The sequence below is a fragment of the Lipophrys pholis genome (assembly GCF_963383615.2).
Source record: "Lipophrys pholis genome assembly, chromosome: 13".
In the NCBI taxonomy this organism is placed as follows: domain Eukaryota; kingdom Metazoa; phylum Chordata; class Actinopteri; order Blenniiformes; family Blenniidae; genus Lipophrys; species Lipophrys pholis.
In genome coordinates, this window is record NC_137632.1 from 29403586 (window position 1) to 29421085 (window position 17500).

Consider the following 17500-nt stretch of genomic DNA (forward strand, 5'->3'; position numbering starts at 1 on the left):
CATCCATCCATCCACCCATCATCCATCCATCCATCCACCCATCATCCATCCATTCATCCACCCATCATCCATCCATCCATCCACCCATCATCCATCCATCCATCCATCCACCCATCATCCATCCATCCATCCATCCACCCATCATCCATCCATCCATCCACCCATCATCCATCCATCCATCCACCCATCATCCATCCATCCATCCATCCACCCATCATCCATCCATCCATCCATCCACCCATCATCCATCCATCCATCCATCCACCCATCATCCATCCATCCATTCAGGGTCGCAGGGTTCTGGAGTCCATCCTAGCTCACAATGGGTGACGGCAGGTGAGGACAGGTATATTCCAGAAAGGAGGCTGAATAAACTCTGAGTCAACTGACTCTGAGAATAAACTCTGAGTTTCTGGTTCCAGAACAGCTGATCTGAATTAGTTCAATCAACTCAGAGTATGTGAACCTTGAATTACTCGCCTGAACAACCAGAACAAAAAGTTTCATCAATGGAGCCCAAAGACCACCGGTCACTATGACAACAGACCCAAAACCCAGTTCTTTCACAGTAAAGTACCAGAATAAACCCAGTTCTTTCACAGTAAAGTACCAGACTAAACCCAGTTCTTTCACAGTAAAGTACCAGAATAAACCCAGTTCTTTCACAGTAAAGTACCAGACTAAACCCAGTTCTTTCACAGTAAAGTACCAGACTAAACCCAGTTCTTTCACAGTAAAGTACCAGACTAAACCCAGTTCTTTCACAGTAAAGTACCAGAATAAACCCAGTTATTTCACAGTAAAGTACCAGACTAAACCCGATTCTAGCAGCAGACAGGTAGAAATAATAAACAGGTATAAAATCTGAATTTCATTCAGGAGCAATTCAACAGGAAGCAGCTAAAGATTTATTTTTAAATTGATGTCTTCTATTAAACAATCTTCATTCAGTAACTACTCCAAGTAGTGATTTAAACCCCCGAACAAGAAGTTTGAGCTGGTCTGTTAATATCCTACGGAGTAGATTCTCTCAATGTTTACCCATTGTTGACGTGTTGACGAATCAACACTCAATAAAATAATAAAACACTGAAATTACTACACACACACACACACACACACACACACACACACACACACACACACACACACACACACACACACACACACACACACACACAGACACACACACACACACACACACACACACAGGGAGAACATGCAGTCTCCATACAGAAAGGCTCCGTCCGGGATTTGAACCAGTGACATCACTGTTGAGCACGAACACACTTATTTTGAAATGTTCCTGTTTATTGTGAAAGACGTTCAGGTTTCTCTCTTCACTGTATTTATAGCATCTTGATTCTCACTCTGACCCTCTGAGGCTGTGTTCACACTCTCACACCCCGGGGGTATTTATAGTGTGGTTCTTCACAGTCCTGACACACTGAGGCCCACAACCTGCTCTGTGTGTGTGTGTGTGTGTGTGTGTGTGTGTGTGTGTGTGTGTGTGTGTGTGTGTGTGTGTGTGTGTGTGTGTGTGTGTGTGTGTGTGTGTGTGGCTGAATGAAGAGGTGAAGATGGAAGAAAGATCTTCATACCAGAACATCGGTACAGTCACTTTATTCACCCCGAGGGGCAATTAGTAAAAACAGCCCCACCGATGTGCCACCCCTTCGTCTCCCCATGTAAACATGTGATACAGTAAAAAACAGGCCAACCGGAAAAATAAAACATTCACTGCACTGCAACAGGAAGAAAACCACTTCCTGTAGGTGGTGACATCACGTCCTGTAGGTGGTGACATCACGTCCTGTAGGTGGTGACATCACGTCCCGTAGGTGGTGACATCACGTCCCGTAGGTGGTGACATCACGCCCCGTAGGTGGTGACATCACGTCCCGTAAGTGGTGACATCACGCCCCGTAGGTGGTGACATCACGCCCCGTAGGTGGTGACATCACGTCCTGTAGGTGGTGACATCACGCCCCGTAGGTGGTGACATCACGCCCCGTAGGTGGTGACATCACGTCCCGTAGGTGGTGACATCACGCCCTGTAGGTGGTGACACCACTTCCCGTAGGTGGTGACATCACGTCCCGTAGGTGGTGACACCACTTCCTGTAGGTGGTGACATCACGTCCTGTAGGTGGTGACATCACGTCCTGTAGGTGGTGACATCACTTCCTGTTTTGGCCCCTGAATGACCCGGAAGTAGAAGGTTCCATGAGAGTGCAACAGGTGAAGTGGGCCCAGTAGTGAACCCTGGGGGCTTTTCCACCAGAAAGAACCAGGTTCTAGTTCTGGTCCAGGACCAGCCTTAGCACCAGTTCTTTGTCTTTCCACTGCCAAAGCCCCGGACTACCAGGGACTAAACTGGTGCTACGCTGGTCCCACTTCGTTACTGGACCAGAGAGGAGCCAGACTGGGACCCGACGCATCATCAGCTGGGGGCGGAGTTATCTCTGGAGGTATGTCTGGAGTTATCTCTGGACGTATCTTTGGAGGTACCTCTGGAGTTATCTCTGGAGGTATCTCTGGAGTTATCTCTGGAGGTATCTCTCGAGGTATCTCTGGAGTTATCTCTGGAGTTATCTCTCGAGGTATCTCTGGAGTTACCTCTGGAGTTATCTCTCGAGGTATCTCTGGAGTTATCACTAGAGTTACCTCTGGAGTTATCACTAGAGTTACCTCTGGAGTTATCACTGGAGTTATCTCTGGAGTTATCACTGGAGTTACCTCTGGAGTTATCTCTGGAGGTATCTCTGGAGTTATCTCTGGAGTTATCACTAGAGTTACCTCTGGAGTTATCTCTGGAGGTATCTCTGGAGTTATCACTAGAGTTACCTCTGGAGTTATCACTGGAGTTATCTCTGGAGTTATCTCTGGAGTTATCTCTGGAGTTATCTCTGGAGGTATCACTGGAGTTACCTCTGGAGGTATCTCTGGAGTTATCACTAGAGTTACCTCTGGAGTTATCACTGGAGTTATCTCTGGAGTTATCACTAGAGTTACCTCTGGAGTTATCACTGGAGTTATCTCTGGAGTTATCACTGGAGTTACCTCTGGAGTTATCTCTGGAGTTATCTCTGGAGTTATCTCTGGAGGTATCTCTGGAGTTATCTCTGGAGGTATCTCTGGAGTTATCTCTACCTAAAAGGAGGAGGCGAGGTTGACCCGTCGTTCTGTAAACTCCAGTGAACACGGAGCCCCAGAGTGGTTCTAGAGAAAAAAATAAAAAATACGTGTGGGAACGATATAAGTTGTTCCCTGAAGTTAATAATACGAGGGAACAGGATTATTTAATCCGCGTTCGCGGGTCCGCGGCTCTCGAGATACTGCAGCGCTCCACCTGTCAGTCAGCTACGTCAGGTATAATTTAGAAGCAGTTTTCCTTTGTAGTTTATTTTCCACACTTTTCATGGTGACATGATTCTAACTAACTCCACCTCCAGGTCTTGTTTCACCTTCTGACCGCCGGCTGAGGAGCTGCAGCCGCTGAGCAAGGCAGTGTGAGGCAGCAGGGGGCGCTCCGCTCCACTCCGATATTATTTTATAACCACAGAACTTCTTTATAATTAATACTTCTGGTTCCTCAGGAACTACTAAACAAACTACAAACTACTGGAAATGAAAGTTGGAGTGTTTAGAGCTAAAATGAGCCTTTTAATGGCTTCATGTGAAAGAGAACTTTAATCAGAGTGGTTACCTAGGTTACCATGGAAACGGCTGTAGAGCAGTTCTATCATTCTACACCTCCATTCCTCCATGTTGAAGCTTTTGATTCAGACACGTCCAGAAATAAAGTGAAAGCAGCAGAACGTCACTATGGAACGTTGGAATGGTGGAAAATAAGAGCCAAACTCATCCACGTGTTATTATTCCCCTCTATGTCCACTCTGGAGCTCTGGACTAAAGCAAGACGGAGGTGAACAAAGACCAATAGAGACACGAAGAGACGTAATGTCTTCTGGCTCTTTGGTGCTTCAGAGGTTCAGGTCAGACTAGATGGAGCGACCCGGACTAAACCTCTGGTACAGTCCGTCTCCTGGTTCCTGGGTGAGCACAGGGACCCGGACTAAACCACTGGTACAGTCCGTCTCCTGGTTCCTGGGTGAGCACAGGGACCCGGACTAAACCACTGGTACAGTCCATCTCCTGGTTCCTGGGTGAGCACAGGGACCCGGACTAAACCACTGGTACAGTCCGTCTCCTGGTTCCTGGACGAGGCTGTCAGCGCCACATTGGTGAAATCAGTGACGTATCACGTTTTGGAGTGACGCAGTGACGTAGCTCTACTGGCTCCGGTAACGGTGGAAAGAGAACCGGTTCTTTGGTGGAGCTCATTTAAGAACCGGCCCTGAACTAGAACCTGGTTCTTTTTGGTGGAAAAGCCCTACCTGAGGAACTCCACATCTCTTTCCAACATTCAACTTGAAACACAAATGTTTTGATGACTTGGATTCTAATCTGGTTCCTGACAGAGACTCTAGACTCCACCACGTTCTGGACCGGTACTGAATCTGATTTAGTTCGACTGGATTTGGACTGGTGATCGTAGAACAGTTCTGTCTACTGCTAGAGGCCAGGAAGACCCCAGAAACCATAAAGACGCCAAAGGCCACCAGAAGTCCAGAGACCATGAAGCTGCTGGGTACCTTTAAGACCATGTAAGACAGGTCTGGGACTGCCTGCTGGTCCTGGTCCTTTACACAAAGTCTCTGGGTTTGTTTTTGTCTCACATTTATTCATGGTCTGGTTCCTGGTGGTGGTCTGGTTTGAAGTCCCTGCAGAATGGCACAGGGTTCATAAAGAGGAAAGGGTCTGGTCTGGTCTGGTCTGGAGGAAGACCCTCGTCAGGACCACCAGGAGGAGAAACTCTGAGGCTTCAGCAAGCGTCAGATGAAGCTGCATGGCAGCAGGAGGAGGGCGGGGCTGGTGTGGGCGGGGCCAGTGTGGGCGGGACCACACTGCTGCAGACGCTGGACTCAGGACCGGGGGGCGTCAGCAAGCTCCTGACTGAAGACCCGTCCTGGTCTGGACAGTCCTGGTCTGGAGAGTCCTCCTCCGTGTGATGGGTGACCACAACCCTGCAACATACCAACACAACCACAGTTTTATTTTGACAGTCACCGTAATAACAATCCAACTTGGAAGTTTTATTTTGACAGTCACCAGCAGCACCAACTAGTGGCCCAACATGGAAACTACATTGTTTTCACTGTTTCTGATGTTGCTGTGGACAGTGGCGCAAGAAGGGGAATGTACTCTATGTACTGCATAGGGTTAGGGTTAGGGGGTGCTGTGCTACAGGGTGCTCCGTGCTACAGGGGGCGCTGTGCTACAGGGGGCGCTGTGCTACAGGGGGCGCTGTGCTACAGGGGGCGCTGTGCCACAGGGTGCTCCATGCTACAGGGGGCGCTGTGCTACAGGGTGCTCCGTGCTACAGGGGGCGCTGTGCTACAGGGGGCGCTGTGCTACAGGGGGCGCTGTGCTACAGGGTGCTCCATGCTACAGGGTGCTCCGTGCTAAAGGGGGCGCTGTGCTACAGGGGGCTCCGTGCTACAGGGGGCGCTGTGCTACAGGGTGCTCCATGCTACAGGGGGCTCCATGCTACAGGGGGCGCTGTGCTACAGGGGGCTCCGTGCTACAGGGTGCTCCGTGCTAAAGGGGGCGCTGTGCTACAGGGGGCTCCGTGCTACAGGGTGCTCCGTGCTACAGGGTGCTCCGTTCTAAAGGGGGCGCTGTGCTACAGGGTGCTCCATGCTACAGGGGGCTCCATGCTACAGGGTGCTCCGTGCTACAGGGTGCTCCGTGCTAAAGGGGGCGCTGTGCTACAGGGGGTGCTGTGCTACAGGGGGCGCTGTGCTACAGGGTGCTCCATGCTACAGGGGGCGCTGTGCTACAGGGTGCTCCGTGCTAAAGGGGGCGCTGTGCTAAAGGGGGCGCTGTGCTAAAGGGGGCGCTGTGCTACAGGGGGCGCTGTGCTACAGGGTGCTCCGTGTTACAGGGGGCGCTGTGCTACAGGGTGCTCCGTGTTACAGGGGGCGCTGTGCTACAGGGGGCGCTGTGCTAAAGGGGGCGCTGTGCTACAGGGGGCGCTGTGCTACAGGGTGCTCCGTGTTACAGGGGGCGCTGTGCTACAGGGGGTGCTGTGCTACAGGGTGCTCCATGCTACAGGAGGCGCTGTGCTACAGGGTGCTCCATGCTACAGGGGGCTCCATGCTACAGGGGGCTCCGTGCTACAGGGTGCTCCGTGCTACAGGGTGCTCCATGCTACAGGGGGCTCCGTGCTACAGGGTGCTCCATGCTACAGGGGGCTCCATGCTACAGGGTGCTCCGTGCTACAGGGTGCTCCGTGCTAAAGGGGGCGCTGTGCTACAGGGGGCGCTGTGCTACAGGGGGCGCTGTGCTACAGGGTGCTCCGTGCTACAGGGGGCGCTGTGCTACAGGGGGCGCTGTGCTACAGGGGGCGCTGTGCTACAGGGTGCTCCGTGCTACAGGGGGCGCTGTGCTACAGGGGGTGCTGTGCTACAGGGTGCTCCATGCTACAGGGGGCGCTGTGCTACAGGGTGCTCCATGCTACAGGGGGCGCTGTGCTACAGGGTGCTCCATGCTACAGGGGGCTCCATGCTACAGGGGGCTCCGTGCTACAGGGTGCTCCGTGCTACAGGGGGCTCCGTGCTACAGGGTGCTCCGTGCTACAGGGGGCGCTGTGCTACAGGGGGCTCCATGCTCTGACTCTCTCTCTCTCTCTCTCACCTGGATCTGGAGGGCCTGAGGAGTTCCTGTGGTTGAGCTTCAATCCTGGAAATGTAGCTGCACTTGTACCACTGCACGCACACACACACACACACACACACACACACACACACACACACACACACACACACACACACACACACACACACACACACACACACACACACACACACACACACACACACACACACACACACACACACACACACACACACACACACACACACAGGTTATACAATATATGCATGAATGTGTGAATGTTGTGCTGCCAGTTGTGTTGCTGCTCACCATGTGGGCGGGGTCACTGGTGCCCAGGTGGACTCCTCTCTGACACAAGGTCCTCAGCAGACCGATACCTGGAGCACACACACACACACACACACACACACACACACACACACACACACACACACACACACACACACTGTTACTCTGTCCCTCTTTAGACACAAACAGCTCAAAAACATAGAGACAGCAGTGTGAAACCACAGAGGAGTGTGTGTGTGTGTGTGTGTGTGTGTGTGTGTGTGTGTGTGTGTGTGTGTGTGTGTGTGTGTGTGTGTGTGTGTGTGTGTGTGTGTGTGTGTGTGTGTGTGTGGACACACCTCTGGACCTGTTGCACCAGTGTTTCTGCTCCCACCGGTCCAGCAGGAAGTTGAGGTAGCGCGGACACTCGAAGAAGCGGAGGTAGCGGGTGGAGGCGGCGGCGGGGAAGAGGCGCTGGAAGTCTCCTCGCCGACTCAGCTCGTCTTCGCTCTCGGACAGAACCCGGACGTCCTCCGGCGTCAACACGTCCAGCACCGAGGACAGGAAGTCCTGGAGACATGGAGGACAGTCCAGCTTCACTGCAGCAGGTGTGTGTGTGTGTGTGTGTGTGTGTGTGTGTGTGTGTGTGTGTGTGTGTGTGTGTGTGTGTGTGTACCGGGTCGCTGCAGCGCTGCGTGAGGTAAAAAGCTCGTTTGACCTTCTCGTCAGCAGACAGCTCGGCTCGGCTCCGTTCCCTGACGCTTCCACACAGACTGTAGACAAAAACAGTTGGTCACCTCCTGCACCTCCTCCTAACCTGATGGAGGAGCAGCTCCTGCACCTCCTCCTCACCTGCTGCTGGAGCTGGAGGCGCTGCTGCAGGAACTGAGCGTCTCCTCCCTGGCAGGAATCCGGAACCCGGCGAGGTTCAGCAGGTCTCGGATCATCTGACCTTTGATGGAAACGTCCAGCGCGGTGTTGGAGTGGAGGCTGCAGCAGACAGGACAGAGCTGACTCCTCCAGGAGGTGAACAGGAGGAGGTGAACAGGAGGAGGTGAACAAGCAGGACACTCCTCAGTGAGCGTTACCTGGGGGAGATGTTGACCTCCAGGATCCAGGGCTTCAGGTTCTCGTCCAGCATGATGTCGAAGCCGAACAGCTCATGGCAGCTGTACGCAGAGCGGACGTTCATCTTCAGCAGAGTGTTGACGTACGGCTCCGACCTGAGGACGACACATCATCACCTTCCTGAGTGACATCATCACCTTCCTGAGTGACATCATCACCTTCCTCTGAGGGCATGATCACATCCTGTTTGATCCAGACCTGTCTCTTCAGGAACAAGCCCTTTGGTTTGGGTGACATGAACACGCCCACCAACCCTGAACTGGAGCTAAAAGATCTCTGGTCTCACTTCCTTTACTAACAATCTTTCTAGTGGGCGGAGTCAGAGGATGTGATGTAGAGCGCAATGCATTCTGGGTAGTAGACAAACAAAGCTAATGGCGCAAGTCACACGATGCAGAAACCAAAAGTTGGAAAATATCTTGTGGGTAGACGTGGAGAGTAGAGGAGGAAGTAGAGAGGAGGAAGTAGTGAGGAGGAAGTAGTGAGGAGGAAGTAGTGAGGAAGATGTAGAGAGGAGGAAGTAGTGAGGAGGAAGTAGAGAGGAGGAAGTAGTGAGGAAGAAGTAGAGAGGAGGAAGTAGAGAGGAGGAAGTAGTGAGGAAGATGTAGAGAGGAGGAAGTAGAGAGGAGGAAGTAGAGAGGAGGAAGTAGTGAGGAAGATGTAGAGAGGAGGAAGTAGTGAGGAAGAAGTAGAGAGGAGGAAGTAGAGAGGAGGAAGTAGAGAGGAGAAGGTAGAGAGGAGGAAGTTGAGAGGAGGACTTAGAGAGGAGGAAGTAGAGAGGAGGAAGTAGAGAGGAAGATGTAGAGAGGAGGAAGTAGAGAGGAGGAAGTAGTGAGGAAGATGTAGAGAGGAGGAAGTAGAGAGGAGGAAGTAGAGAGGAAGAAGTAGAGAGGAAGATGTAGAGAGGAGGAAGTAGAGAGGAGGAAGTAGTGAGGAAGATGTAGAGAGGAGGAAGTAGTGAGGAAGAAGTAGAGAGGAGGAAGTAGAGAGGAGGAAGTAGAGAGGAGAAGGTAGAGAGGAGGAAGTTGAGAGGAGGAAGTAGTGAGGAATATGTAGAGAGGAGGAAGTAGAGAGGAGGAAGTAGTGAGGAATATGTAGAGAGGAGGAAGTAGAGAGGAGGAAGTAGAGAGGAGGAAGTAGTGAGGAATATGTAGAGAGGAGGAAGTAGAGAGGAGGAAGTAGTGAGGAATATGTAGAGAGGAGGAAGTAGAGAGGAGAAGGTAGAGAGGAGGAAGTAGAGAGGTGGAAGTAGCGAGGAGGACTTAGAGAGGAGGAAGTAGTGAGGAAGATGTAGAGAGGAGGACTTAGAGAGGAGGATGAAGAGAGGAAGAAGTAGAGAGGAGGACTTAGAGAAGAAGACTCATTGATTAGCCCAAATAGCACGGGCTGAAGAGGCGGGACTTCCTCTTTCGGTCCAGACCAATCAATAAGCCAAGCTGACACGACGACGCTGTGGACATGATGAAGGGACAAACTCACGCGATGATGGTTTTGATGATGATGTCTTTGATTTCCTCCCAGATCTGCGAGGTGTTGACGCCCCTGGAGCCCAGGTACTGCCACAAGGCCTTCAGAGCCCTGCACACACACACATGACATCACTTCCTGGGACAGAACAGGCTGGTTTCACTATTCCATGTCACTATAGTTGGACCCTCCCCGGCTCTCAACCCGCTGGTTGAATATGGAAACGTTCAGGATAATGGTTTAGACTAAAGTCCTGCCGGGTCGTACCACTTGTGTCCCTGGCAGGCCTTGTCGTCGCTGTTGGTCTGGTAATCGGCGTTCTTCTTGTTGACGCTGTAGTTGGTCAGGTGCATGAACTTGTTGCCCAGAGTCTTCATGGAAGACGAGTACCTGGACAGAGGCACGGAGACGTTAGCAGAAAGTCTCCGTCTTCGCCGTCAACATGGTGACCGAGCACTGACTTGCAGCTGGCGAATCGGACGAGCCCGTCGGAGAAGACATAGACCCTGAGCGGGTCGTAGGACGTGACATAAACGTAGATGCGCAGGTCGAACTTGTTGCCGTTAATGAGGTAGGGCTTGTGGAGGTACCTGTGAACGCAGCGGAAAGGTGAGCACCTGAGCGCGGCCGTGGGACCGACGTGTTCCGACGGCACTCACTTCTGCACCAGCAGCGGTCTCTTCCGGGGAAGCTGACTCCACTTGTGGATCACCTGGATCCCGATTCCTCTGGCCGAGGCCGGCTGCAGATTCGACAGGACAGAGAAGAAACCAGACGTTGTGACTTTAAGCGGTGCGGCATCGTGGGGGGGGGGGGGGGGTGGCGGGAGGACGTACGGGTTTGATGATCCACTTCTGCCTGGAGCCTCCGTCCTCCCAGGCCTTGCGCAGCAGCTTGATGTCCTGAGGGAGGACGAAGGTTCGGGGGAAGAAGCCGAACTCCTGCTTTCCGAAGCGAAGTTGCATCTTGGACAGGTTCCTCCACAGACGGTCCTTCCTGCCGATCTGGAACGTCCCCGGGAAGTGATTCAACTGCAACCCAAGACAGACGCAGCGTCCGTTACAGAACAACTGTGGAGTCCGGAAAAGCTGTGGCAGAACCCGGCGTTCCGACGAGGCAGAACCCGGCGTTCCTCACCTTCTGGTGCTCAGCCAGCGTCTTGAATCCAGCAGACTTCATGTGGTGACCCCAGCAGCCCAGCCAGTCGCTACTCTCTGCTCAGGGGGCAATAAACAGTCTGGTACCACTGCGCAGTACGGTACAGTATGATAGGGGACCGTAAGACAAAGTGTACCCACACCCAACCGTTATGCAGTCCCACCAGAGAGTAGGTTAAAACGAAGGTGGGTTGTGAATACTCTTGATCGTCCCCTCAGTAACAGGAGGGGCGGGGCTTCAGCAGGAGCTCCTCCCCTCAGTAACAGGAGGGGCGGGGCTTCAGCAGGAGCTACTCCTCTCAGTAACAGGAGGGGCGGAGCTTCAGCAGGAGCTGCTGTTCACAATGAGAACGTTTCCACTGAGTCACAGAGAACGACTCGGAGAGTCGTTCACAACCCCACCTACATTTTAACCGTACTGTCTGTTATGAGGCCGCACCACAGACTTGGACCTGGGTGCGCTTTGCCGTACCGGACCCTCCCCCTCCCCCTCCCATATGTACTGCAGTGGAACTGCGGCTTTAGATACTATCCACAACTTTTGTAAGTGGAAACGCATGAAAACCCGTCCCATGCTGTCCCACCTCGTACTGTCCCACCCCGTACTGTCCCACCCCGTACTGTCCCGTCCCACCCCATACTGTCCCATACTGTCCCACCTCGTACTGTCCCGTCCCACCCCGTACTGTCCAGCCCCACCCCGTCCTGTCCCATACTGTCCCACCCCGTCCTGTCCCGCCCCACCCCGTACTGTCCCATCTCGTACTGTCCCGTCCCACCCCGTACTGTCCCGCCCCACCCCGTCCTGTCCCGCCCCACCCCGTCCTGTCCCATACTGTCCCGTCCTACCCCGTCCTGTCCCATACTGTCCCACCCCGTACTGTCCCGCCCCACCCCGTCCTGTCCCATACTGTCCCACCCCATCCTGTCCCGTACTGTACTGGCAGACACTGAGCAGTAGGAACGAGACTTTTGAAGACTCACTTTTGGTGACCTTGAAGTGTGACCTGGCAATGGTGTGTTTCACCACGTTTGGAGTGACGGTGCTCATCTTCCATTTTAACAGCCGACGCTGTTCTGCAGGCAGCAGCTCCACTGAAAACACACACACACACACACACACACACACACACACACACACACACACACACACACACACACACACACACACACACACACACACACACACACACACACACACACACACACACACACACACACACACACAATTTTATATACCATGCGAAACTGAAAGCTGCTCTCAGAAACAGAGTAGCTGGCGGGTCCGGGGTCGAGGGTCAGGGGTCGAGGGTCAGGGGTCAAGGGTCAGGGGTCAAGGGTCCGGGTCGAGGGTCAGGGGTCAAGGGTCAGGGGTCAGGGGTCCGGGTCGAGGGTCAGGGGTCGAGGGTCAGGGGTCAAGGGTCCGGGTCGAGGGTCAGGGGTCGAGGGTCAGGGGTCGAGGGTCCGGGGTCGAGGGTCCGGGGTCCTCACCTTTCTCATTGGCCATGCTGAAGTAAAGAGTCGGAGCAACGAGAGGAAACAAACTGGGAACCAGAGCAGGATGTTCCTCTCCATCTTCAGCTGACATGGGCTCCTCGATGCTGAGAGCCGGAGACACGAGGCAGCCGGAGACACGAGACAGCAGGAGACAGCAGGAGACACGAAACAGCAGGAGACATGAAGAGACACGAGACAGGAGGAGACACGAGACAGCACGAGACAGCAGGAGACACGAGACAGCAGGAGACATGAAGAGACACGAGGCAGCCGGAGACACGAGACAGCAGGAGACAGCAGGAGACAGCAGGAGACACGAGACAGCAGGAGACACGAGACAGCAGGAGACATGAAGAGACACGAGGCAAGAGTTAAACACAAACGTCAGTATTTGACCTCTTAGAAAACAGAATCTGAGTTCTGTTAGTTACTTTCAATATTTCAGTAACTGTAACTAAACTGTAACTTCCAGCGAATAAAGGTTTTTGGGATTGGAACCCGGGTCCTCGACACACACATCCTTTCTACTAGAGCCTGGTTCCGTTTAATCCCCCAGAGCCGGGGGGTGACCTCTGACCCTTCATCAAACACTCACATGACCGTCATGAAGCAGGAGGCCGGGAGAGACAACCAGTGGTCCTGAAGGCAGAGCAGTGTGGTGCAGCGGCGGAGTGGGGACGGAGTGAGGAGGAGCAGGAGGAGCAGGAGGAAAAGAGGTGGAGGTGGAGGAGGAGGAGGAGAAGGCCAGAAAGAGCTGGCAGCCAGAGGAGAAAGGAGACAATGGCGTCCTGCTGCAGGTCGCTGGAGGCCCGACAAAGAGCGGAGCTTTCCACCGACGTCCAACACAACAAAGAGCCGCACGCTTCTGGATCCACACTGTGTGTGTGTGTGTGTGTGTGTGTGTGTGTGTGTGTGTGTGTGTGTGTGTGTGTGTGTGTGTGTGTGTTCAGATTATTGTCTCTAAATGCCCTAAAAATATTTAATATTTGGATCTCTCCACAATATCCACGCCGGCCCCCTGGATGGAGCCTGGGGGGTGGGGGTTCCAGGGGTTCCAGGGGTTCCAGGGGTTCCAGGTAAGGCTGGAGCTGCTCCAGGATGTCGGTGAGCCTTCCCCCTGAAGCAAACCGGCTGCTCGTTGGAACGGAACAACTTCAAAAAATTTGTTTTAAAAGTGGAACAAGCAGAGAAACACTCAGTAACAACAACCGGAGGAGAGAAACACTCAGTAACAACAACCAGAGCAGAGAAACACTCAGTAACAACCAGAGGAGAGAAACACTCAGTAACAACAACCGGAGGAGAGAAACACTCAGTAACAACAACCGGAGGAGAGAAACACTCAGTAACAACAACCGGAGGAGAGAAACACTCAGTAACAACAACCAGAGCAGAGAAACACTCAGTAACAACCAGAGCAGAGAAACACTCAGTAACAACAACCAGAGCAGAGAAACACTCAGTAACAACCAGAGCAGAGAAACACTCAGTAACAACAACCGGAGGAGAGAAACACTCAGTAACAACAACCAGAGCAGAGAAACACTCAGTAACAACAACCAGAGCAGAGAAACACTCAGCAACAACAACCAGAGCAGAGAAACACTCAGTAACAACAACCAGAGCAGAGAAACACTCAGTAACAACAACCAGAGCAGAGAAACACTCAGTAACAACAACCGGAGGAGAGAAACACTCAGTAACAACCGGAGGAGAGAAACACTCAGTAACAACAACCAGAGCAGAGAAACACTCAGTAACAACAACCGGAGCAGAGAAACACTCAGTAACAACCAGAGCAGAGAAACACTCAGCAACAACAACCAGAGCAGAGAAACACTCAGTAACAACAACCAGAGCAGAGAAACACTCAGTAACAACAACCGGAGCAGAGAAACACTCAGTAACAACAACCGGAGCAGAGAAACACTCAGTAACAACCAGAGCAGAGAAACACTCAGCAACAACAACCAGAGCAGAGAAACACTCAGTAACAACAACCAGAGCAGAGAAACACTCAGTAACAACAACCAGAGCAGAGAAACACTCAGTAACAACCGGAAGAGAGAAACACTCAGCAACAACAACCAGAGCAGAGAAACACTCAGTAACAACAACCGGAGGAGAGAAACACTCAGTAACAACAACCGGAGGAGAGAAACACTCAGTAACAACAACCGGAGGAGAGAAACACTCAGCAACAACAACCGGAGTAGAGAAACACTCAGCAACAACAACCGGAGTAGAGAAACACTCAGCAACAACAACCAGAGCAGAGAAACACTCAGCAACAACAACCAGAGCAGAGAAACACTCAGTAACAACAACCGGAGGAGAGAAACACTCAGTAACAACAACCGGAGGAGAGAAACACTCAGTAACAACCGGAGGAGAGAAACACTCAGCAACAACAACCGGAACAGAGAAACACTCAGTAACAACCAGAGCAGAGAAACACTCAGTAACAACCAGAGGAGAGAAACACTCAGTAACAACCACCAGAGGAGAGAAACACTCAGTAACAACAACCGGAGCAGAGAAACACTCAGTAACAACAACCGGAGCAGAGAAACACTCAGTAACAACCAGAGCAGAGAAACACTCAGCAACAACAACCGGAGGAGAGAAACACTCAGCAACAACAACCGGAGGAGAGAAACACTCAGCAACAACAACCAGAGCAGAGAAACACTCAGTAACAACAACCAGAGGAGAGAAACACTCAGTAACAACAACCAGAGCAGAGAAACACTCAGTAACAACAACCAGAGGAGAGAAACACTCAGCAACAACCGGAGGAGAGAAACACTCAGTAACAACAACCAGAGCAGAGAAACACTCAGCAACAACCGGAGGAGAGAAACACTCAGTAACAACCGGAGGAGAGAAACACTCAGCAACAACCGGAGGAGAGAAACACTCAGCAACAACCGGAGGAGAGAAACACTCAGCAACAACCGGAGGAGAGAAACACTCAGTAACAACCAGAGCAGAGAAACACTCAGCAACAACCGGAGGAGAGAAACACTCAGTAACAACAACCGGAGGAGAGAAACACTCAGCAACAACCGGAGGAGAGAAACACTCAGTAACAACCAGAGGAGAGAAACACTCAGTAACAACAACCGGAGGAGAGAAACACTCAGTAACAACCGGAGGAGAGAAACACTCAGCAACAACCGGAGGAGAGAAACACTCAGTAACAACAACCGGAGGAGAGAAACACTCAGTAACAACCGGAGGAGAGAAACACTCAGTAACAACAACCGGAGGAGAGAAACACTCAGTAACAACAACCGGAGGAGAGAAACACTCAGTAACAACAACCAGAGCAGAGAAACACTCAGTAACAACAACCAGAGCAGAGAAACACTCAGTAACAACCAGAGCAGAGAAACACTCAGTAACAACAACCGGAGGAGAGAAACACTCAGTAACAACAACCAGAGCAGAGAAACACTCAGTAACAACAACCAGAGCAGAGAAACACTCAGCAACAACAACCAGAGCAGAGAAACACTCAGTAACAACAACCAGAGCAGAGAAACACTCAGTAACAACAACCGGAGGAGAAAAACACTCAGTAACAACCGGAGGAGAGAAACACTCAGTAACAACAACCAGAGCAGAGAAACACTCAGTAACAACAACCGGAGCAGAGAAACACTCAGTAACAACCAGAGCAGAGAAACACTCAGCAACAACAACCAGAGCAGAGAAACACTCAGTAACAACAACCAGAGCAGAGAAACACTCAGTAACAACAACCGGAGCAGAGAAACACTCAGTAACAACAACCGGAGCAGAGAAACACTCAGTAACAACCAGAGCAGAGAAACACTCAGCAACAACAACCAGAGCAGAGAAACACTCAGTAACAACAACCAGAGCAGAGAAACACTCAGTAACAACAACCAGAGCAGAGAAACACTCAGTAACAACCGGAAGAGAGAAACACTCAGCAACAACAACCAGAGCAGAGAAACACTCAGTAACAACAACCGGAGGAGAGAAACACTCAGTAACAACAACCGGAGGAGAGAAACACTCAGTAACAACAACCGGAGGAGAGAAACACTCAGCAACAACAACCGGAGTAGAGAAACACTCAGCAACAACAACCGGAGTAGAGAAACACTCAGCAACAACAACCAGAGCAGAGAAACACTCAGCAACAACAACCAGAGCAGAGAAACACTCAGTAACAACAACCGGAGGAGAGAAACACTCAGTAACAACAACCGGAGGAGAGAAACACTCAGTAACAACCGGAGGAGAGAAACACTCAGCAACAACAACCGGAACAGAGAAACACTCAGTAACAACCAGAGCAGAGAAACACTCAGTAACAACCAGAGGAGAGAAACACTCAGTAACAACCACCAGAGGAGAGAAACACTCAGTAACAACAACCGGAGCAGAGAAACACTCAGTAACAACAACCGGAGCAGAGAAACACTCAGTAACAACCAGAGCAGAGAAACACTCAGCAACAACAACCGGAGGAGAGAAACACTCAGCAACAACAACCGGAGGAGAGAAACACTCAGCAACAACAACCAGAGCAGAGAAACACTCAGTAACAACAACCAGAGGAGAGAAACACTCAGTAACAACAACCAGAGCAGAGAAACACTCAGTAACAACAACCAGAGGAGAGAAACACTCAGCAACAACCGGAGGAGAGAAACACTCAGTAACAACAACCAGAGCAGAGAAACACTCAGCAACAACCGGAGGAGAGAAACACTCAGTAACAACCGGAGGAGAGAAACACTCAGCAACAACCGGAGGAGAGAAACACTCAGCAACAACCGGAGGAGAGAAACACTCAGCAACAACCGGAGGAGAGAAACACTCAGTAACAACCAGAGCAGAGAAACACTCAGCAACAACCGGAGGAGAGAAACACTCAGTAACAACAACCGGAGGAGAGAAACACTCAGCAACAACCGGAGGAGAGAAACACTCAGTAACAACCAGAGGAGAGAAACACTCAGTAACAACAACCGGAGGAGAGAAACACTCAGTAACAACCGGAGGAGAGAAACACTCAGCAACAACCGGAGGAGAGAAACACTCAGTAACAACAACCGGAGGAGAGAAACACTCAGTAACAACCGGAGGAGAGAAACACTCAGTAACAACAACCGGAGGAGAGAAACACTCAGTAACAACCGGAGGAGAGAAACACTCAGCAACAACAACCGGAACAGAGAAACACTCAGTAACAACCAGAGGAG

At 51.7% G+C, this 17500-nt stretch overlaps 2 protein-coding genes across 3 annotated transcripts in view; one reads left to right on the forward strand and one right to left on the reverse strand.

Moving 5' to 3' along the window:
* Positions 1 to 1607: 1607 nt before the first annotated feature.
* ttll4 (tubulin tyrosine ligase-like family, member 4) overlaps positions 1608 to 17500 on the reverse strand; it is a 20342-nt gene continuing 4449 nt past the window's right edge. For both annotated transcript variants that reach the window (XM_080479071.1, XM_080479070.1), the window contains exons 5-19: positions 12252 to 12361; positions 11745 to 11855; positions 10741 to 10817; positions 10440 to 10634; positions 10263 to 10345; positions 10065 to 10193; positions 9871 to 9993; positions 9616 to 9714; positions 8097 to 8231; positions 7861 to 7998; positions 7685 to 7781; positions 7368 to 7578; positions 7051 to 7118; positions 6763 to 6833; positions 1608 to 5090 (exon numbers count right to left, since the gene is read on the reverse strand). In XM_080479071.1, coding sequence (XP_080335197.1) covers positions 4889 to 5090; positions 6763 to 6833; positions 7051 to 7118; positions 7368 to 7578; positions 7685 to 7781; positions 7861 to 7998; positions 8097 to 8231; positions 9616 to 9714; positions 9871 to 9993; positions 10065 to 10193; positions 10263 to 10345; positions 10440 to 10634; positions 10741 to 10817; positions 11745 to 11855; positions 12252 to 12361 — 1849 coding nt within the window. In that variant the 3' untranslated portion in view covers positions 1608 to 4888. The remainder of the gene's footprint in view (positions 5091 to 6762; positions 6834 to 7050; positions 7119 to 7367; positions 7579 to 7684; positions 7782 to 7860; positions 7999 to 8096; positions 8232 to 9615; positions 9715 to 9870; positions 9994 to 10064; positions 10194 to 10262; positions 10346 to 10439; positions 10635 to 10740; positions 10818 to 11744; positions 11856 to 12251; positions 12362 to 17500) is intronic.
* LOC308119206 (uncharacterized protein) overlaps positions 7434 to 17500 on the forward strand; it is a 32358-nt gene continuing 22291 nt past the window's right edge. The window contains exons 1-2 of the mRNA XM_080479072.1: positions 7434 to 7618; positions 9658 to 9689. The gene's annotated coding sequence lies outside the window, so the exon portion shown is untranslated. The remainder of the gene's footprint in view (positions 7619 to 9657; positions 9690 to 17500) is intronic.